We start from the raw sequence: 23448 nt of genomic DNA on the forward strand, positions 1-23448 counted from the left end.
GTGAGACATCAGTGAATATATGTAAGAAGTACATTGGTTCCGACCAGAAAGGCGGGAACAACTCGAAGCAGGGAGGGGACTTCCAGGTCACAGGTACACAGGTAGAGAGACAAATAGTTGGATTCTTTTTAGTTTCTGATAAGTCCTTCCAAAGGAGGCAACCAGAATGTGCATCTATCTCAGTGAGGAGAGGGAAGACTTTGAATAGAATGGGACGCAAGTTTGCCCTGAGCAGTTCCCAGCTTGACTTTTCCCTTTAGCTTAGTAATTTTGAGGCCACAAGATTTTCCTTTCACAGATTCTACCAGCAGGATAGTTGTTTTCTGTAGGAATCACAGAGATTCAGCTTTGCACTCCTGCTTTAGGGGAGCACATCTCTAACGTCCTTGATTTGCCTTAGGGACACTAATGCTTCTGAGGGCCTTCAGAAACATCATAACATAGTAAAGCTTATCAGCCTCTGCTTCCAGTGCAGGTGTTTTGCGACTGAACGACTGTTTCAAACGGTGTGGTAATTTGGATTTTTAGCCTTTGGGAGAATTCTAAATAATAATTTAAGCTTGAACTCCCTATTATTTACCTTGAGCTCCCCGAAATCTGAAGTAGTATTTTTCCAAATTCTTGAGTGATTAGTTACAGACACTAGTCTCCAGGAATCTCAATACAGCTTCTAAGGCTAGGTGAGACCCGTCCTCTGCCCTAGAAAGGCGCTTTTTATTTTTTTTTGAGACAGAGTCTCGCTCTGTCGCCCAGGCTGGAGTGCAGTGGCGCGATCCCGGCTCACTGCAAGCTCCGCCTCCCAGGCTCACGTCATTCTTCTCCAGCCTCAGCCTCCGGAGTAGCTGTGACAATAGGCGCCCGCCACCACGCCCAGCTCACTTTTTTTTTGAAATTTTAGTAGACACGAGGTTTCACCGTGTTAGCCAGGATGGTCTCCATCTCCTGACCGCGTGATCCGCCCACCTCTGCCTCCCAAAGTGCTGAGAGTACAGGCTTGAGCCACTGCGCCCGGCCAGAAGGGTGCGCTTTTTTTTTTTTTTTTTTTTTTTGAGGCGGAGTCTCGCTCTTTCACCCAGGCTGGAGTGCAGTGGCGCGATCTCGGCTCACTGCAGGCTCCGCCCCCCGGGGTTCACGCCATTCTCCTGCCTCAGTCTCCCGCGTAGCTGGGACTACTGGCGCCTGCCACCTCGCCCGGCTAATTTTTTGTATTTTTAGTAGAGACGGGGTTTCACCGTGTTAGCCAGGATGGTCTCGATCTCCTGACCTCGTGATCCGCCCGCCTCGGCCTCCCAAAGTGCTGGGATTACAGGCGTGAGCCACCGCGCCCGGCCGGGTGCGCTTTTTAAGGAGAGCCCCTGACCTGACGGCCGGCTTTTCCTGCAGACGGATTGTCGGTATCACCCTCTTTAGCGTCCTGGAAAGTGGGGAACTACATTACCCAGGAAGCTCTGCGTTAAACGACAGCCGGTCAGAGCCAATGAGCACTCGGAAAGAAGGCATTTCCACGTGTGCACGTAACGGAAGGCTGAGACTTCCGGGGTCTCTAGTAGCCGCTATGTATCGGTGATCGGGTGTTTCCCCAGTTTATGGCCCCTGAGTGCTGGGTGGGACCGCGGTGACTGAACCTAGAAGCTGGAGAGGAATCGTCTTCGGTGCCCAGAGGCGGCTCTGCAGCCCCGTGACGGCGACCACTGCTCCCGGGCCGTGCTTCCCCAAGTAGTCCGATGGCAGCGGCTGCGCCGAGGCACCCAACTCAGGTAACTGTGGCGCCTTCTATGTCCTCAGGTCACCCCATCGTCACCCAGGTCCTAAACCAGCGAGGGAGCGGCTCCTGCTCACGGGTCTGTAGCCGGTACCCGGCGTAGGGACACTGAGGCGCTCGCAGGAGGGGTCCTTGTGTAAACCGTCCGATGGGTTCACCTTGCCAGCTGCCTAGACAGAGCCGATTTATGAAGACTGGGGAATTGCGATGGAGAAATAGTAATTCACGCAGAGCCGTCCGGCTATTCGAGAGACAGGAGTTTTATTATTATTCAAATCAGTCTCCTCGAGCGTTCCGGGATCAGAGTTTTCAAAATTAATTTGGTGGTAAGGGTTGGGAACTGGGGAGTGCTGATCCGTCAGGTTGGAGATGGATTCACAGGGAGTTAAAGTGAGTTTTTCATGCTGTTTTCTGTTCTGGGTGGGATGGCAGAACTGATTGACCCAGATTACCGGTCTGTGTGTTGTCAGCTGATCCATCCAGTGCTGGATCTGCAAAATACCCCAAGAACTGATCTTAGGTTTTATAATAGTAACATTATCTTCAGGAGCAACTTGGGGAGGTTCAGACTCTTGGAGCCAGAAGCTGCATGACCCCTAAACGGTAATTTCTAATCTTGTAGCTAATTTGTTAGTCCTGCAAAGGCAGGCTGGTCTCCAGGCAAGAAGGGGGTCTTTTCAGGAAAGGGCTATTATCAATTTTGTTTCAGAGTGAAACCATGAACTGAATTCCTTCCCTAAGTTAATTCAGCCTGTGCCCAGGAATGAACAAGGACAGCTGAAAGGTTGGAAGCAAGATGGAGTCAGTTAGGTCTGATTTCTTTCACTGTCATAATTTCCTCAGTTATAATTTTGCAAAGCCGGTTTCAGCTGTTTCTGACACCCGTGGGATGCGGTGGGGAGAGCAACAGGCACAGGGAGGGGCACAGGCAATGGCCTGGAGACGGACGGAGCCAGGAGGATGGAACCTGTTGGGAACAAAGTTCCAGGGACAAGAAAGGTTTCAGGGAGGCGTGAGCTTATCAGATCCCGTGACATGTTTGTAATGCCTGCCTCTCCCCTCAGGCACTCCTGGCTGCAGAAGCACTTAGGGAACCCACACAGGAAAGTGGAGGGTGTACAATCCCCTCATTGGTCCTGACCCCATCCACAGGTTCTCTAGCTTGTGGTGTCCTGGGACTCTTAAGTGCCATTTTTTCAGTCCTTTGATCCGAGGACCCTGGAGAATCTCTAAACCCAGGATACTAAGGCCATGGAAGGTTATATGCAAGTATGCCCATTTCTGTCAACCAATGTAAACACCCTTGGAAGGTTAACCCAGAAGTTGCTACCAGGTTGTGAAGTGCTTAGAGATAAAATGGGTCAAAGTCAGGAGGTGATATTACCACAGTTCTATCTGGCTACAGGCTTCATCTGGTTGGACCTTGGTGCACACACTATGGGTTGAGGGAAGAGGAAGAAAGTTCAGATAAGGCTTCTGCCATAATCCAGGTGAGGGTTAGTGGATCAGATACGTGGCAAATCACGAGTCTGGATTCAGGATTCACTTTTTGTAAAGAGACAGATAGGTTTTCTTTCTTTTCTTTCTTTCTTTCTTTCTTTTTTCTTTCCTCTTTTTTTTTTTTTTTGTGGAGTTTCGGTCTTGTTGCCCAGGCTGGAGTGCAATGGTGCAATCTCGGCTCACTAGAACGTCTGCCCCCCGGGGTTCAAGCAATTCTCCTGCCTCAGCCTCCAAGGTAGCTGGGATTACAGGTGTTTGCCACCACACCCAGCTAATTTTTGTATTTTTAGTAGAGACGGGGTTTCATCATGTTGGCCAGACTGGTCTCGAACTCCTGACCTCAGGTGATTAGCCCGCCTCAGCCTCCCAAAGTGCTGGGATTACAGACATGAGCCATCGCGCCTGGCAGACAGCTAGGTTTTCTAATGTGGATGATAAGGGCATGAAAGAGGAATCGGGCATGAGCCCAAGGTTTTTTGATCTTAGCAGCTGTAGCCATGGACGCTGCATCAGCTGACATGAAGTTGGTATTGACATAATATTGACTGTGGATATCAAGAGTGTTGTTTTGGTCATATGAAGTGACCAATAAATTGTGGCATAAAATGGATAACTAGACATACAGGATGGGGTATCTGGGAGGGTGTTGATACTGGAGACATCCAATATATGAAAGCTAATGGGTGAACTACAGTAAGTTAGTTATGGGTCCATTTAGGAGGACATGCTTCAGATTTTGGTGGTAAATCTTTTCAGGGGCCAGGAAGGTGTAATTACAGGCTGAGGAGTGGATCTCTTACTTACGTCCCTGAGTGATGTTATTGGGCTTCCTAAACACCTGAGAGGGTGTGAGTGACCATCATGGCAGGATGTATCAGACAGTAGAGTTTGGAAGGGGACATAGACATCCAAGGAGAGAATAGACAAGAGATAGATGCATGCAGAAGCATAGGAGTAATTCAGGGAAGATGACACTTAGGCCTGAGTTGGTGCCAAGTTGTAACTATTTATCACTGTCTAGGCTCACAAACGTTTTGAGATGACTTTGGGAGTACCTGGGGAGTTTCATTCAGCCTGGTGCATATGGGCAGTGAAAAATATGCTCATCTGTGATAGTAGATTTAGTTTGGTTCACAAATCCAGGGGCTGGGCTTTAAACGGCATTAGGTGGACAGAGGAGGGTTGCTACAGCTGAAGTCTCAGCTGGTGCAGCACAAAAGTGAAATAGGGCCATGGATATCTGAAGCCATATGTGGTTCTGTGTGGCTATGGAGTCATTCTGGGAGACATTCACAGGATGATTTGGGATTACCGCTGCTATTGTAAACCATGGAAATTCTGTGTTAATATTGGATCCTGTTTGTATTTGTCAAGCATACAATGGATGCTTGTCCACTTTTGGGTACAGGCCAGAATTGAAGGCCCAATATGATGTGTCACTTTGACATCTTGTGATAGTGGGACAACCTTAAAAGGTGTGTACAAATCTCATTCCCACTCTGCTCTCTTTAGAATAATGTGTCCTAGCCTAACAGCCCTTTTTATCAAGGTGATAAGGCAGGGTTCCAGGTTGTTATACTTTGTGGTGGGTTTCAATTCCATCCCTACCAGCAGAGTTATGGAAATAAACCACTGCATATTCCCAAGGGAATCATGGGCCATTATACCCTCTTCATCTTGTGAAATAATTTTATTTGTGGGGGCTGGGTGTGGTGTCCCACCCCTGTAATCTCACTTTCGGAGGCCAAGGCGGGTGGATCACTTGAGACCAGGAGTTCAAGACCAGCCTGGCCAACATGGTGAAACCCCATCTCTACTAAAAAAAAAATACAAAAATTAGCTGGGTATAGTGGTGCGTGGCTGTAATCCTGGCTACTTGGGAGGCTGAGGCACGAGAATCACTTGAACCCGGGAGGCGGAGGCTGCAGAGAGCCAAGATCATGCCACTGCACTCCAGCCTGGGTGACAGAGCTAGACTATGTCTCAAAAAAAAAAAAAAACCAAAAAACAAAGTTCTATTTGTGGGGATGCCAGAGAGAGGTAGATGGTGGGGAAAACTCAGGTGGGGGTGGCCACGGGCATGTTTCTGTGCAGTATAAAGAATGATGTATATTTAGAGAGCAAGTTTGTCTGATGGGCTCAGGCAGCTGCCCTGGGCTTTACATGAGCTTGGATATCGCTATTCAGAAGGGGATGGACCTTTTTATGTCGGGACCTCAGCATGTATACCTATTTGTCCACTTACTGCTTATTGCTGATGGCAATTGACCAGTGGGCCCATGAAGAGACAAAGGCACCAGTGGACATGGTTTCAACTCTATGTTGGGGACCTTGGGAGGAGGATGGGCAAGTGTGGGTGTGTGGGAGAGGTGGGTTGTGGTACCTCAGCAGAGGGGCTGTTTGTGGTTTCATCTGTCACTATCATAGCAGGGCACTGTGATCTTTGAAGATGTGGCTGTGAACTTTTCCCAGGAGGAGTGGTGTCTTCTTAGTGAGGCTCAGAGGTGCTTGTACCGTGATGTGATGCTAGAGAACCTGGCTCTCATATCCTCGCTGGGTAAGTTGCTCATGCTCACCTTTGTGACCTGAGCTAGTTGCCGTTCACCTGTTTTTCATTGACAGGACTGTCTTTCTCACTTAAGGAGCCGGGACACAGGTTCCTTCTACACTGCTCCGTGTAGGTTGTGTCATTAGTAGGAGTAAGGTGTGTGTATTGCCTTTTCCTCTCCTTAAGCAGCTCCAACACCTGCTCTGCTCCAGGCTCCCAGGGAAGGAGTCAGAGTCAGGAGTCTTATTGGCACCTTAATGTATCCACTTTGCCTGTTCTCTGGCTGTCAGGTGACTGTCCAAATCCGTAGCTCTTGTGCGCCCAGGTTCTATTAACGCTTCCTTCCTCTATCTGACAATCCTTCGTGCCTCCTTGTACCAAGAATTGCCTTCATTGACATTGTCACTACCTACATAGACCATAGACTGTGCTTGCAAGACTCTGCTTAGGAATTCTCTTGTAATACTTAGTTTACTCTCCTGTGGGCTGTCAGGTGCTTAGTTGTCCTGAGCTAGTGTTGGCTGTTCATCTCTGCTGTCTCTCCCTTCATACTTATATCATCCGGTCCCATGTACCGGGGTGAGATGGAGAGTCCTCTGTGTTTGACAAGATGCGGTTCAATTCAGGCTCATCACGATAGGCTCAAAGGGAGACTGTCCCTCAGGAGTGCCATGCTGGGGGAGGGCATGACTTCAGGGGTTTATCCAAATCATACCAGAAACCATTTATATTTGCCGAGTATTTTTGTGGCAATATGAGTAGGCACACACTATTCGTCTTTTTCTCCCCATTGTTGAGAGTTTCACACTTGTTAGTTCTGTACCTTTTCACTTCTTCTGTGATATTCACCCCAGGACTAATACTCACATCTCTGGACTCCACATCTCACCCATTTTTCTTGTGCTTTCATCTGTAGTTGTCTCTGATATCGGTGTATTGATTACGTATTAGGAAGTGTATGCCCATTTTTTTTTTTTTTTTTTTTTGGAGACGGAGTCTCGCTCTGTCGCCCAGGCTGGAGTGCAGTGGCACAATCTCGGCTCACTGCAAGCTCTGCCTCTCGGGTTCACGCCATTCTCCTGCCTCAGCCTCTCCAAGTAGCTGGGACTACAGGCGCCCGCCACCACACCCGGCTAATTTTTTGTATTTTTAGTAGAGACGGGGTTTCACCGTGGTCTCGATCTCCTGACCTTGTGATCCACCCGCCTTGGCCTCCCAAAGTGCTGGGATTACAAGCGTGAGCCACCGCACCCGGCAGGAAGTGTATGCCCGTTGTTAAACCATCTATGACCACCCTCTGCTGTGTTGTACTCATGTTTTCTTGGTCTTGACATATGCTTCTATGTGTATTTTTAAATTTTTTTTATTTTTATTTTTTGAGATGCAGTTTCGCTCTTGTTGCCCAAGCTGGAGTGCAATGGCGCAATCTTGGCTCAGTGCAACCTCTGTTTCCCAGGTTGAAGTGATTTTCCTGCCTCAGCCTCCCAAGTAGCTGGGATTACAGGCCTGTGCCACCACGCCTGGCTAATTTTTTGTATTTTTAGTAGACACGGGGTTTCACCTTGTTAGCCAGGCTGGTCTCCAACTACTGACCTCAGGTTATCCACCTGCCTCGGCCTTGCAAAGTGCTGGGATTACAGGCGTGAGCCACCGCGCCCAGTCCATATGCTTCTACATAGCACTCACATGTCATTAGGAGATAAGGTCCCATACACAACTTGTGTTTAGAGGAAGGCGCAGTGGACCCTGCCTCTACTCCCTGTGTTGCATGTATGCTTGTGCTCTTTATATCATGAAGCCTCCTGGATTCTGTGACCTTTATAACCCAGTAATGCTAGGCAGCTCATTCTTCTTTTTATTATTATTATTATTGTTTTTTTTTTTTTGAGATGGAGTCTCACTTTGTTATCCAGGCTGCAGTGCAGTGGTGCAATCATGGCTCAATGCAAACCTCCACCTCCCGGGTTCAAATGATTCTCCTGCCTCAGCCTCCTGAGTAGCTGGGGTTACAGGTGCCCACCACCACATCCAGCTAATTTTTGTATTTTTAGTAGAGATGGGGTTTCACCATGTTGGTCACGCTGGTCTCGAACTTCTGACCTCAGGTGATCTACCCGCCTCAGCCTCCCAAAGTGCTGGGATTACAGGCGTGAGCCACCACACCTGGCCAGCAGCCCCATCTTCAACTTGAAGCCAACATTGTGTTCCTGCAAATATTTCTATAGAGTAATTCCTCAATTTGTGAGACGTAATTGTGGGTGGGCTGTGCCTTCCCGTCAGAGGTACTTTGCACTTGACCAGCATTTTCTTGGTTTCAGGTTGTTGGTGTGGATCAAAAGATGAGGAGGCACCATGTAAGCAGATAATTTCTGTACAAAGAGAGTCTCAGAGCAGGACTCCTAGGGCAGGTGTTTCTCCTAAAAAGGCTCACCCCTGTGAAATGTGTGGCCTCATCTTAGGGGATGTTTTTCACTTTGCCGACCACCAGGAAACTCATCACAAGCAGAAGCTGAACAAGAGTGGAGCATATGGAAAAAACTTGGATGACACTGCAAACCTTCATCAGCGCCAGAAGCAGCATATTGGAGAGAAATCCTACAGAAAGAGTGTCAGAGAAGCATCATTTTTAAAGAAATGTAAGCTTAGGGTGTCACAGGAGCCATTTGTCTTCCGCGAGTTTGGGGAGGACGTTCTGCCCAGTTCAGGATTGTGCCAAGAAGAAGCTTCTTACCCTGTAGAGAAGACAGACAGTGAAACTATGCATGACCCACCCTTTCAGGAGGGAAAAACTAATTACAGGTGTGGAAAACGCACAAAAGCCTTCAGCACCGAGCACTCAGTTATTCCACACCAGAAACTTTTCACTAGAGATGGATGTTATATGTGCAGTGATTGTGGAAAATCCTTTAGCAGATATGTCAGCTTCAGTAATCATCAGCGAGATCACACTGGAAAAGGACGTTATGAGTGTAGAGAGTGTGGGAAATCTTATAGTCGAAAGAGCAGCCTCAATCAACATCAACGAGTTCACACTGGAAAGACAGCTTATCCCTGTGAAGAATGTGGGAAATCTTTTAGTCAGAAGGGCAGCCTTATTAGCCATCAGCGTGTTCACACTGGAGAAGGGCCTTATGAGTGTGGAGAATGTGGGAAATCTTTTCATCAAAAGGGTAACCTCATTCAACATCAGCGAGGTCACACTGGAGAGACAGCTTATCACTGTGGGGAATGTGGGAAATCTTTTCATCAGAAGTTCTGCTTTATTAACCATCAGCGTGTTCACACTGGAGAAAGGCCTTACAAGTGTGGAGAATGTGGGAAATCTTTTGGTCAAAAGGGCAACCTTGTTCAACATCAGCGAGGTCACACTGGAGAAAGGCCCTATGAGTGCAGGGAATGTGGGAAATCATTTAGGTACAGATCCCACCTCACTGAACACCAGAGACTTCACACTGGGGAAAGACCTTACAACTGTAGGGAATGTGGGAAATTATTTAACAGGAAGTATCATCTTCTTGTTCATGAGAGAGTTCACACTGGAGAAAGGCCATATGCGTGTGAGGTATGTGGGAAATTATTTGGTAATAAGAACTGTGTGACTATACATCAGAGGATTCACACTGGAGAAAGGCCATATGAATGCAGTGAATGTGGGAAATCATTTCTTTCCAGCTCTGCACTTCATGTTCATAAAAGAGTTCATTCTGGACAAAAGCCTTATAAGTGCAGTGAATGTGGGAAATCCTTTGCTGAATGTTCCAGTCTCATTAAACACAGGAGAATTCACACTGGAGAAAGGCCTTATGAATGCACCAAATGTGGAAAAACATTTCAGCGAAGCTCTACCCTCCTTCATCATCAGAGTTCACACAGGAGAAAGGCCTTATGAGTGCAGTGAATATGGGAAATCCTTTGCTGAAACATCCAGACTCATTAAACACAGGAGAGTTCATACTGGAGAAAGGCCTCATGACTGCTGTCAACGTGGAAAAATCAGAATGTCTGCTCTCCTTGGTCTTAAAAGACTTCGCATTGGAACGGAGTCTCATTCTGTCACCCAGGCTGGAGTGCAGTGGTGCAATCTTGGCTCACTGCAACTTGGGCCTCCCAGGTTCAAGTGATTCTCCTACCTCAGCCTCCCAGGGAGCTGAGATTATGGGTACACAACACCACGCCTGGCCAAATACTTGGTTTTCAGTACCAGAAGAGCTATGAGCTGGTTATCCACTTCATGTGGAATCATGTGTCCCCAAGTGACAATATGTATAGATTGCTGGGCAGTGAAACAGTTAAGATGCCACCATAGCTTGCTTTCTTTTCAACATCTTTCTAAGATTACCTTACTATTTCTTTTGTTCCAAGTTTGTATTTCCTCAGAGTTTTCACATATGGAAAGGATACACACTTTGTAGAAACAAGAACTTTATGTTATCCAAGTTCTAGGATAGCCATGAGCTCCAATTATCTCAGAGCTCTGAGTCCTCTACTCAATACCCATTGAGATTTATGTGTTCTGAGGCTTTTGTCTTCTAGCTACTTATGTCATTCTCCATGGGTAACGTCATTCATCCACATTAGCTGATTTCCTCACTCCAAGCTCTTTTCTAGAGATAATCTCCAGTCCCTGTTCAGAAACTGTCATTGAACTTTCTGCGGAAATGGTAGTTTCTTGCCAGCAAGGTAAGATTATGGAATCCAGAATCTTTTTTCAGGGGCCACATGCCCATTTCCCCACTTGCATGAATGTTGACACTGCAGCCACAGTTATGGCAGTAAATGTGAATTTGGCAAGTAACCACCTTTCCCAGGGAAACGTCCCAATCAGAAGAATATTATCTGGGACACCGATACTGACAGGGAGATGGGACATTCTGAGGGACCTAGAGGCAGGGTGCCACCTCCTCAGCTTCCCTGAGGGCTGCCTAGAATCTCTCTGTTTCCTCTCAATGAATTATTCTTCCTCTTATGGCTGAACAAACACGTGGAACCTCACAAAGTCCATTGTAAGAGCTTTATCTTTGTGAAGTGAAGAACATGAAGACAGTTTGAATCAAAGTTATTGAATGGACACTTAATGTCTTTATAACTTTTTTAGATATGTGTTTGTGTTTTTTGGGGAGCATAATTTGCAAATGGAATCTCTGTTATTTTACTAAGGTGCTTCATGGATACAAGAGTTAAAACTTCCTCTCCCATTTAGTGAAACAAAAGGTTAAGAAATGTGGATAAAGCTTGTAAGTTAGAAATGGCAAGATAGCCGGGCGCGGTGGCTCACGCTTGTAATCCCAGCACTTTGGGAGGCCGAGGCGGGCGGATCACGAGGTCAGGAGATCGAGACCACGGTGAAACCCCGTCTCTACTAAAAATACAAAAAATTAGCCGGGCGTGGTGGCGGGCGCCTGTAGTCCCAGCTACTCGGAGAGGCTGAGGCAGGAGAATGGCGTGAACCCGGGAGGCAGAGCTTGCAGTGAGACGAGATTGTGCCACTGCACTCCAGCCTGGGTGACAGAGCAAGACTCCGTCTCAAAAAAAAAAAAAAAAATGGCAAGATAATCAACTATATGAAGAATCTCAGCTGGGTGTTTTGGCCCAGGCCTGTAATCCCAGCACTTTGGGAGGTTGAGGTGGGTGGCTTACAAGGTCAGGAGTTCAAGACCACCCTGGCCAATATGGTGAAACCCTGTCTCTACTAAAAATACAAAAATTACCCAAGCACAGTGGTGGGTGTCTGTAGTCACAGCTACTTGGGAGGCTGAGGCAGGAGAATTCATTAAACCTGGGAGGCGGAGGTTGCAGTGCACCAAGATCGCACCACTGCACTCCAGCCTGGTGACAGAGTGAGACTCCATCTCAAAAAAAAAATCTCAATCCCTAAATGTTACCTTTTATAACAGCAGGTTATATGGGCTTAGATATTATCCCTAAAAAAAAATTTTTTTTTTTTTTGAGACAGAGTCTCACTCGGTCACCCATGCTGAAGTGCAATGGCATGGTCTTGGCTCACTACAACCTCCGCCTCCCAGGTTCAAGTGTTTCTCTTGCCTCAGCTTCCTGAGTAGCTGGGCCTATAGGTTCCCACCACCACACCCAGCTAATTTTTGTATTTTTAGTAGAGATGGGCTTTCACTACATTAGCCAGGGTGGTCTCAAGCTCCTGACCTCATGATCCATCCCCCTCGGCCTCCTAAAGTGCTGGGATTACAGGCATCTGCCACCGCACTCGGCTTATCCCTAGAAATCCTGTGATAGCATGATGTATAGGCACCTAAAGGCATGGCACTTGAGAAATGTGAATAAAAGATTGTAAGTTACAAATAGGAAGGTACAATCAGATGTTAACAGTCTCAACCCCTAAATGTCACCTTGTATTACAGCATGTTATATAAGCACATATAGGTACATATATGAAATAGTGATACTTCATTCTCAGTAATATTTTTCATCCTTCTCACTGGAAAGATCTTTGATGATTTTTAATCAACATAGGAGTTTCAATGATATCTAGAAGTTTAAAAGGGCTTGTTCAAGCAAATTATGACCATAAACACTGAAGAGTATGTGTCTGTCTCTTGTGGTGTAAATTTTTATTTTATTACACCCAATTATGTTCCCACAAAACCTTTATAATTGGGAAATTAAGGAGCCTTCCTCGGAAACGGAGGTTGCAATCAGCTGAGATGGTACAGCTGCACTCCAGCCTGGGCAACAGAGCGAGACCCTGCCTCAAAAAAAACAAAACTTTATTTTCTTCATAAACTACTGTTTATATAGGCAAAACTTTCAGTACTAAGCAATTTTAGTCTCTGCATGCTCTTGTCTTGAATTAATACTTTTGTTAATTCTCTTATGAAGTTAAATCTTCCTGCTTGTATGCAACTTATATGTTGAAATTTTTTGTACAAAAGATTCATACATCTTTCCTGTTTAAAATTATTTTACCGTGCTTCATCAATCTAATGCTTGTTATTTTTATTGCACCAGTAATTTCCTCATTGTGTTGAATCTTAAAGTGGCATAGAAATTGATATGTACCTAGAAATGTTTAGCCAGTTGGTGTGTATTTGATGTAGCAATTTTTTCCTTTGAATCACATACGCTAAGAGAAGTAACTTCCTCTTGCTAACCTCTACTTTGCCTAAGTGATGAATTAATCCTCTTTAGATGATTATAGTTAACTTTTCAACACTTAGCAAGAAAGAATCTATAAAGAAGAACTATAAATCTGTAAAAAAGAACTTTCCCAGCTGCGCGCGGTGGCTTTCGTTCAACGCTTCTCGGCCTTTTGGCTAAGATCAAGTGTGAGACGCAGTTTCACTCTTACTGCCCAGGCTGGAGTGCAATGGTGAAATATCAGCTCACCGCAACCTCCGCCTCCCAGGTTCCAACGATTCTCCTGCCTCAGCCTCCAGAGTAGCTGGGATTACAGGCAACCGCCACCACACCTGGCTACTTTTTTATATTTTTAGTAGAGACAGGGTTTCACCCTGTTGGTCAGGCTGGGCTCGAACTCCTGACCTTAGGTGATCCACATGCCTCAGCCTCCCAAAGTGCTGGGATTACAGGCATGAGCCACTGCACCCAGCCCCCAGCATCATTTTCTTCAGAGAACATTTGAGGATTCTTCATGATGGCTGGGCTTTTTTTTTTTTTTTTTTTTTTTTTTTTTGAGACGGAGTTTCACTCTTGTTGCCCAGGCTGGAGTGCAATGGCACAATCTTGGCTCACCACAACTTCTGCCTCCCGGGTTCAAGCAATTCTGCCTCAGCCTCCCGAGTAGCTGGGATTATAGGCATGCGCAATCATGCCTGGCTAATTTTGTATTTTTAGTAGAGACGAGGTTTCTCCATGTTGATCAAGCTAGTCAGGAACGCCCGAACTCAGGTGATCCGCCTGCCTTGGTCTCCCAAAGTGCTGGGATTACAGGTGTGGGCCACCATGCCTGGCAATGCCTGGGCTTATATTGGGTGTTGTCTACAAACAGCACCTTCAATTTAAACTGTCAATTAAAGTTCTTAAGATTTAGGAAGGCCGGGCGCGGTGGCTCACGCTTGTAATCCCAGCACTTTGGGAGGCCGAGGCGGGTGGATCACGAGGTCAGGAGATCGAGACCACGGTGAAACCCTGTCTCTACTAAAAATGCAAAAAAATTAGCCGGGCGTGGTGGCGGGCGCCTGTAGTCCCAGCTACTCGGAGAGGCTAAGGAGAATGGCGTGAACCCGGGAGGCGGAGCTTGCAGTGAGCCGAGATCGCGCCACTGCACTCCAGCCTGGGTGACAGAGCGAGACTCCGTCTCAAAAAAAAAAAAAAAAAGATTTAGGAAGTGATGGAGCTTGGAAAGTTATGAGATTACAAAATCCCTGAAAGTCCATTAGAAAAACCACAAGAGGGGGGAGGGGGGAGGGACAGCATTAGGAGATATATCTAATGCTAAATGACGAGTTAATGGGTGCAGGAAATCAACATGGCACATGGATACATATGTAACAAACCTGCACGTTGTGCACATGTACCCTAAAACCTAAAGTATAATAAAAAAAAAAAAACCACAAGATGGAAAAAAATATAAACCAGGCCATGAAGCTTCAGAGGTCCCTGCTGGCCCAGGGACAGATACCTGCAGTGTCCAGCATCGCAGTGAACATGATCTGCTTTCAAAGGCAGGGGCTTAAAGCGAGGGTGTTGTGGGACTGGTGGAGGCAAAGTGTTGGAGTGATCAGACCCAACGCCAGGTAATTGGGGCTACGAAGTCCGGCAGAGTCAAAGGAATGAGACAAGACAAGAGTACATAGGGTGGGTCCCAGGTGCCAACACCAGTATGGAGGCTGCAAAGGCCCTGAGCTCTGGGAGCCCGCAGTATTTATTGGGAATCAAACGCAGGTGGAGAGGACGTGCGGATGTGGGGGTAGGCAGGTGAGGACCTGGGGGTAGAAAGCGGTGCATCAAGCGTAGCTGTGATGGCTTAGCATATGCTCTGCTACTTGAGATAAGGGAGAACAGGTTCTTCTAATTCAAGATACAATAAATTTATGATCTTGGGAGAACAAAGTGCAAGGGGTCAGCGAGTCTGGACACATTCCAAAGGCTACAAGGGGTTTTATGCCCTGAGCCCTGGGTTCTCTCCAAGCCACAAGGGGTTTTATTTTTTTTTTTTTTTTTTTTTTTTGAGACGGAGTCTTGCTCTGTCACCCAGGCTGGAGTGCAGTGGCGCAATCTCGGCTCACTGCAAGCTCCGCCTCCCGGGTTCACGCCATTCTCCTGCCTCAGCCTCTCTGAGTAGCTGGGACTACAGGCGCCCGCCACCACGCCCTGCTAATTTTTTTTTTTGTATTTTTAGTAGAGACGGGGTTTCACTGTGGTCTCGATCTCCTGACCTCGTGATCCACCCGCCTCAGCCTCCCAAAGTGCTGGGATTACAGGCGTGAGCCACCGCGCCCGGCTGACAAGGGGTTTTATATCCTGGGCTTAGATTGTAGTGCGGCAGGGCAGCCTTCCACCCTTTGGCACAGAGTTTGGTGTTCCAAAGGTCATGAGGGGTTTTAGACCCTGGACCCAGGACATGTTCCAAGACTCTTTTACATTATATCAGACAAACGAGCCCTGCCTCAGCTCTTCTGCCAACATGTCTCCCTTTTTTGTCCTGCAAAACCGCCACAGCTATCATTGCTTGTTCTCAGCATTGGCTTTCTCTCCAGAAGCGGCTTTTGCATCTGTTGACTAAAAGGAGACAGCACAAGCACATAATTATTAGAACAAAATTTACAAGTGTAGAGTTTCCAGTGGTCTTAATCCATTTAAGAGGATTGATTGCAGACAACCCATTGGCTGCCTTGCTTAAAATATCAGTTCCAGAGAGCAGGGCTAAGCGAGCCTGAGAGGCTTCAAAAACCTGCTCTTTTAGTTTTACAATATCGAGGGTGAGATTTTCCTCTCTGCCCACTAGATGGCATTTAATTCTTTCCCATTGGTGTTCTGTTTCATTCTAACTATGAGGAGTAATGCAAAAATCTGATGTATTCCAGTCACATTGCATTTGAATTCTAGTTTCTAAACGTATGATGCAATCCCCCATCCAAGTTACTGTCTGACGGAGATCATTAATTTGACTAACTATATTTTGATCTATTTGGGCTTGAGAGTTCCATAATTTCATAGAATTCTTTTTGCATTTATCAACAAATTCAACTGTTTGCACAGATGAGTGTAAAGCCACACTAGCTACTGCAGCAGTAGTGGTAATCGCAATGAGGCCAATTATAGCAAATATAAGAGCAACTATAAATCTTTTTGAACAGGATAAGAGTTTTTTAAGGATCTCAGTTATACTGTGAATGGACGGTGATGCCTCCCATGGTCTATTTAGAGACACAGGGATCCAAACTCCTTCTGTGCCTCTAATTAACAAGATAGTTTGATTTTTATCAAGATTGCGTTAAAGCAAGTAAACAAACGACATTCCTGGCAGGTGATAAAACGGGTATTTATGTCAACAGTAATATTTCCGGCCGGGTGCGGTGGCTCACACCTGTAATCCCAGCACTTTGGGAGGCCGAGGCAGGTGGATCACGAGGTCAGAAGATCAAGACCATCCTGGCTAACACGGTGAAACCCCGTCTCTACTAAAAAAAATAAAAAATAGGGCCGGGCGCGGTGGCTCACGCTTGTAATCCCAGCACTTTGGGAGGCCGAGGCGGGCGGATCACGAGGTCAGGAGATCGAGACCATGGTGAAACCCCGTCTCTACTAAAAAAAAAAAATACAAAAAAATTAGCCGGGCGTGGTGGCGGGCGCCTGTAGTCCCAGCTACTCGGAGAGGCTGAGGCAGAATGGCGTGAACCCGGGAGGCGGAGCTTGCAGTGAGCCGGGATTGCGCCACTGCACTGCAGCCTGGGCGACAGAGTGAGACTCCATCTCAAAAAAATAAATAAATAGGCCGGGCGCAGTGGCTCACGCTTGTAATCCCAGCACTTTGGGAGGCCGAGGCGGGCGGATCACGAGGTCAGGAGATCGAGACCACGGTGAAACCCCGTCTCTACTAAAAATACAAAAAATTAGCCGGGCGTGGTGGCGGGCGCCTGTAGTCCCAGCTACTCGGAGAGGCTGAGGCAGGAGAATGGCGTGAACCCGGGAGGCGGAGCTTGCAGTGAGCCAAGATCGCGCCACTGCACTCCAGCCTGGGTGACAGAGCAAGACTCCGTCTCAAAAAAAAAAATAAAAAAATAAAAATAAATAAATAAATAAATAAAAATAAATAAAGAACCACAAAAAAATTAGCCGGACATGGTGGTGGGCACCTGTAGTCCCAGCTACTCGGGAGGCCGAGGCAGGAGAATGGCGTGAACTCGGGAAGCGGAGCTTGCAGTGAGCCAAGATCGCACCACTGCACTCCAGCCTGGGCAACAGAGCGAGACTCCGTCTCAAAAAAAAAAAAAAGTAATATTTCCTATTGCTAACATAAAAGGTGGTCGGACACAACTTTGAATCCAAAAGGTCCTGTTAGAAAGAAAAGAGAGAACATATTTATCTTTACCTCCCTCCCCTTTATACTTATTATATTTACCCTCCCAAATTTTGATTGAACTTTGAGCCATAGCTAATTTCCATAATTCTGAATGTTCCTGTCCTATGGCAGGAGATACCATTTTTGGACTAGGGGTGACAATGCCACCAGGGCTCCATATAATAGGGACATCAGCTTCCGTCTGAATATACTGTGTATGGTTCTCTTTCCAACGATTCCATCAGCTTATTTTATAAGTAGGCCCTCCGGTGCAATTTTTCTTAAAAATCCCCCTAGGGGACCAACCAATGATGATTTCATGGGAATTATTTTGTAGCACCCCAGCCTTACTTGCTACACAATTTTCCCAATGCCAAGCATCCACACCTTCAAAGCAAACTCTATTTTGTTTACATTCGAGTTTGTCTGGACGGAACTGCCGAGTTTTAGGGCTGGAATGGTTATATTTTAAACTTTGCCCTGAAATCGTATATAAGTAGCCTGTGATTTATTTTTTCCAGGGATTTCTGCCAAACATACTTGTGTGCCAATTTGTAAGCATCCAGCAGCAGGTCCTAGGCATATTGGAGGATATTTATATCCTATTGATATTCATTTTCATCCCTTCCTCATTAGGATGCATTGGCCCTCTGTTATCTGTGGGCTCAGGCATCGAGGTACTGTCATTGTTGTACACCTTAATAATAGGGTCCATCCAACTCACAGACCTAATTAAAGGAGGAAATGGGACATACGTCCAATAAGTAAAATTTTGAGTTGCTCCTACAGTACGGAGGCTTACCGCAACAGTAAGTACCACCATCATAGCCACCATTAGGTTATTAGTTGTTTTTGGTTTGTTCTGTGCTCTCAGATTGTCCTCTGCCATCTGTGCCAGTTTCTTGATTTGTCCCCATGTTGGGGGGTCTGCCTGGCGAGTATTCTTGGTCTTTTCCTTTGTCTCTGAGATGTTTATTCGTGCCATCACTCGTATCAGGAGTTCTGGCTCTTCCCAGAGTCCTCTCTTCCTGGTGTGGCTCATGATAGATCTTCGGCTGTTTGGTGGGCACCTACACAGGCATCTGATTGTCAGTTGGAGAGACACAAGCAAATCCTCTTCCCCACGCAATTATTTTTCCTTTTTCCCAACTCTTTGTATGTGCATCCCTCCACCGTATATCTTGTCTGGCACTTTTATTTTCCTTTTGTCCTGTTAAGTGTTGTTCAGCTGCTGTCATGGGTTGATCCTTTTGTAAATTAAAAAAATTTAATGTTAATAAAGCGAGGTGTAATTGTATATGTAGGGTTTTATATACCTGGTCTCCCTCTTTCTGTTTTTGTAACTGAGTTTTTAAGGTACAATGAGCTCTTTCAACTATTTCTTGTCCTTGTGAGTTATATGGAATACCTGTAGTATTCCATAGGAATGATGTAATCTTTCTATCAGCAGTAATATTTCACTGCTGATAAAATGCAGCCATGGCTTTGCTGCAATACCCTGGGCCATTACCAGTTTTGTTTTTGTCTGGGATTCTCATAACTGCAAAGCAAGAAAAAAGGTTTTTTAACATGAGCTGTAGCTTCCCGTTTGATATGTGGCCCAGATAAAATGTGAATAAGTATCTACTGAAACATGAACAAAGGACAATTTTCCAAAAGTGGGAATGTGTGTTATGTCCATCTGACAGATGGAATTTGGAGACAGACCTCTAGGGTTAACTCCTGCTCCCTGATGTGGCAGGTGCAGGACTTCACAGGCAGAGAAGTGTTTTACAATCTCCTTAGCCTGCTTCCAGGGTAAGCCGTATCTTTTTCTGAGGCCTGCAGCATTAAGATGGATTAAGGAATGGAACGTTTGTGCATCGGCAAAAGCTGCAGAAACCAGCGCATCCACCCTTTGATTAAGTTTAAAGGACCAGGGAGGTTAGTATGTGCTCTTATATGAGTAATATAGAAAGGGGAATGTCTTTATTGTACTGCTTGTTGTAAAGAATGAAATAAAAGTTAAGTTGTTCATCAGTCACGTTGCGAATTAAAGCACATTCAATATTTTGTGTGCTTTGCACCACATAAGCTGAATCAGAAACAATATTAACTGGCTGTTAAAAGTTTTCAGTACTGTAATTACAGCAATAAGTTCAGCCCTTTGAGCAGAAGCAAAGTCAGTTTGAAAAACTTGTTGTTGAGGTCCCACAAATGAGGCTTTTCCATTACTAGACCCATCAGTAAAAAGAGTAACGGCCCCTTCATTAGGAGCTTTTTGAGTAATAATCAATATCCAGGATGTTAATTTTAGAAATGGAAATATCTTAGATTTAGGATAATGATGATCAAGAATGCCAACAAAACCTGCCAAATTAACTTGCCATTCCCGGGAATTAATGTAAGCTTGCTGAATTTGTTGTTTGTTTAATGGAACTATAATTTGATTTGGATCATATCCCATTAACTTTGTTGTGCACAGCCTTGCTTGTCCTATTAGTACAGGAATTTGATCTGAATACAGAGTAAGCGTTTTGGTTGTCTTGTGAGGTAGAAAAAGCCACTCAACCAGATCATTCTGTTGAACAATAACTCCTGTAGGTGAATGTTTAGTAGGAAAAACTAAAAACTGTAATGGCTGCATAGGGTCAATTAGTCTCACTTGTGCTTGTTAAATTTTTTCTTCAAGTAATTGAAGTTCCTCTAATGCCTCTTTGGACAGGGAGCATTTACTGTTTAAGTTAGAATCACCTCGTAAGGTAGAAAAAAGGTGAGACATAGCATAGGTAGGAATGCCTAAAGTTGGACAAATCCAATTAATGTCTCCTAATAATTTTTGAAAGTCATTTAAAGTTTTTAAATTATCTCTTCGAATTTGAACCTTTTGAGGCTTAATAGCACTTTGTTCTATCTTCATTCCTAAATATTGAAAGGGAGTTGAAGTTTGGATTTTATGGGGGGCTTATGATTAATCCTGCTGTAGTTATAGACTTCTGTTTGTAGCATAGTGTTAATTCCTTCCTAGTTTCAGCTGCACATAAAATATCACCCATGTAATGGATAATATAACATTTTAAAAGTTGTTCTCTAACTGGCTTAATAGCTTTTCTGGCATAAGTTTGACAAATAATCGGACTATTTAACATGCCTTTTGGGAGTAGTTTCCAATGGTATCCACTGGTTCTTTGTTATTCATAGCGGGAACAGTAAAAGCAAAGTTTTCATAATCTTGGGTGGCTAAAGGAGTGGTAAATAAGCAATATTAGAGGCCAGTATTTTGGGATCATTGTTGGAGAGGGCAGCCCTGGTTGCAGTGCGCCCATGGGTTGAATTACAGCATTAACAGCCCTCAAATCTGTTAACATTCTCCATTTACCTGATTTTTTCTTTCTTTTTTTTTTTTTTTTTTTTTTGAGACGGAGTCTCGCTCTGTCGCCCAGGCTGGAGTGCAGTGGCGCAATCTCGGCTCACTGCAATTTCCGCCTCCCGGGTTCATGCCATTCTCCTGCCTCAGCCTCCGAGTAGCTGGGACTACATGCGCCCGCCACCACGCCCAGCTATTTTTTTTGTATTTTTAGTAGAGACGGGGTTTCACCGTGGTCTCGATCTCCTGACCTCGTGATCCGCCCGCTTCGGCCTCCCAAAGTGCTGGGATTACAAGCGTGAGCCACCGCGCCCGGCCATCTTTTTTTTTTTTTTGAGACGGAGTCTCGCTCTGTCGCCCAGGCTGGAGTGCAGTGGCGTAATCTCGGCTCACTGTAAGCTCTGCCTCCTGAGTTCAGCCATTCTCCTGCCTCAGCCTCCCCAGCAGCTGGGACTACAGGCACATGTCGCCACACCTGGCTAATTTTTGTATTTTTAGTAGAGACAGGGTTTCACTCTGTTAGCCAAGATAGTCTCAATCTCCTGACCTCATGATCCACCTGCCTCGGCCTCCCAAGTGCTGGGATAACAGGCGTGAGCCACCTCGCCTGGCTGATTGTTTCTTAATAACAAACATAGGAGAATTCCAAGGAGAGAAAATAGGCTCTATGTGTCCCTTTTGCAATTCTTCCTGTGCTAATTCTTTTAAAGCCTCCAGTTTTTTCCTGTTTCAGTGGCCATTGCTCCACCCAAACTGGTTTGGCAATTAACCAAACAAGAGGAATGGGAGCCAGAGGCTCAGCAATAGCCGCTCCTAAAAATGATACCCTAATCCGGTTCAATCTGTTTGCCCTTTTACTTCTAAAGGTTCTGGTTGGTCACTTTCATTCTTTCCTAATCCTTTTCCCGGGAGATATCCCATTTTTCTCATCATTTGTTTACTGTTATTACTATACTAATCCATAGGAATAGATATTTCAGCACCCCATTGTTGCAATATGCCCCTTCCCCATAAATTGACAGGAATAGGTGTAATAATAGGTTGAATTGACCCTTCTTGGCCATCCGGCCCTAGACATGGCAAAATTAAGGAACTTTGAAAAACTTCTGAAGCAGCTCCTACTCCAACAATACCGATGGATGCCTTTTGTTTGGGCCAGTGTCAGGGCCATTGATTTAAAGCAATAATAGAAACATCAGCTCCAGTATCTACTAACCCTTCAAAGTCCTTTCCTTGAATGGTTACTGTACAAATAGGTCTCTTATCAGACACTTGATTAACCCAATATACAGCTTTTTTTTTTTTTTTTTTTTTGAGACGGAGTCTCGCTCAGGCTGGAGTGCAGTGGTGCGATCTCGGCTCACTGCAAGCTCCGCCTCCCAGGTTCACGCCATTCTCCTGCTTCAGCCTCCCAAGTAGCTGGGACTACAGGTGCCCGCCAACACGCCCGGCTAATTTTTTGTATTTTTAGTAGAGATGGGGTTTCACCATGTTAGCCAGGATGGTCTCGATCTCCTGACCTCGTGATCCGCCCGCCTCGGCCTCCCAAAGTGCTGGGATTACAGGCTTGAGCCACCGCGCCCGGCCCAATATACAGCTTTTCCTGCTGGGTTAGTACTACCAAAGCCTCCTGTTCTTTTTACAATGCTGTTTCCCAGTTTTGTATAAGGTAACAGCAACAACTGAGCAATTCTTTCTCCTGGGGAAACAGACCACAGAGTTGAGGAACTAATAACTAGTTGAATCTCTCTGGCATAATCAGAATCAATTATTCCTGTATGTACAGTGACACCTTTGAAATTTAATCTAGACCTTCCAAGCAATAGACCAAATTTTCCTGAGGGTAAAGGGCCCCTAACACCCATGGGGACCTTCTTTGGTGGCTCCCCAGGAAGTAGGGAGACAGGAATTGTGCTGCAGAGATCTATGGCAGCACTGCATGCTGTGGTGGGGGACAATTGTTGTATGTTTGTAAGGGCACTGACTGTGCCGGATACGCCTTGGTTTGTTGAGCGGCCTGAGGTGGGCCCCTCTTCCCTTTTCCCAAAAGAGGTTGTCCATCTTTAGTAGATTTAGAATGACACTGTTTTGTCCAGTGATTGCCTTTCTTATACCGGGGGTATACACTGGGACTTTTCTGTTGATTGATGGTAATAGTTTTTGCCTTTGATTTCCTTTTCTACATTCCTTTTTTGTGTGTCCAAATTGGCCACAATTAAAGCAAGAGCCTGAAAATGGGGCATATTTTTTCCCACCTTTAGTCCATCCATAGCTTGAGCTAAAAGAGTAGCGTTATGTAAGTTACCCCCAATGCCATCACAAGCCTTAATATATTCAGCCAAATGAGCCTTCCCTCTCATAGGTCTAATAGCATTTTGACACTCTGTATTAGCATTTTCATATGCAAGAAGCTGTATTACAACATCTTGAGCTGTTTTGTCAGTTATGGCCTTATTCATAGCCTCCTGGAGCCGAGCAATAAAATCAGTATATGGTTCTTTAGGTCCTTGTCGGACAGAACTGAAAAAAGGATATTTTTCTCCTGCAACATTTATTCTCTCACATGCCTGTAAGCACACAGTGCATAACTGAACAATGGCAACATTCTCCATTACTGCTTGATTTTCTAATCGACCCCAATTAGGACTGACTCCCATTAACTGTTGAAAAGAAACAGGCACAGGTGGCTGTGCTTGTGTGTTTTCCCTTGCCTGACTTTGAGCTTCAAGAGCCCACCAGGTTTTAAACTGTAAGTACTGAGATAGAGTGAGAACAGATTTTGTTAAAGTATCCCA

The 23448-nt window shown here is 45.5% G+C and overlaps 1 protein-coding gene across 3 annotated transcripts in view; it reads left to right on the top strand.

Moving 5' to 3' along the window:
* Positions 1–860: 860 nt before the first annotated feature.
* LOC129461026 (zinc finger protein 417) overlaps positions 861–23448 on the top strand; it is a 53587-nt gene continuing 30999 nt past the window's right edge. The window contains exons 1-3 of one of the 3 annotated variants that reach the window (XM_055239869.2): positions 886–1757; positions 5690–5819; positions 8129–12939. In XM_055239869.2, the coding sequence (XP_055095844.2) occupies positions 1725–1757; positions 5690–5819; positions 8129–9699 (1734 nt within the window). In that variant the 5' untranslated portion in view covers positions 886–1724 and the 3' untranslated portion in view covers positions 9700–12939. Of the gene's footprint in view, positions 1758–5689; positions 5820–8128; positions 12940–23448 lie in introns of those variants that run through there. The other 2 variants (XM_055239870.2, XM_063615274.1) reach the window with 2 other exon arrangements.

The sequence above is a fragment of the Symphalangus syndactylus genome, chromosome 13, assembly GCF_028878055.3.
Source record: "Symphalangus syndactylus isolate Jambi chromosome 13, NHGRI_mSymSyn1-v2.1_pri, whole genome shotgun sequence".
NCBI classification, from domain to species: domain Eukaryota; kingdom Metazoa; phylum Chordata; class Mammalia; order Primates; family Hylobatidae; genus Symphalangus; species Symphalangus syndactylus.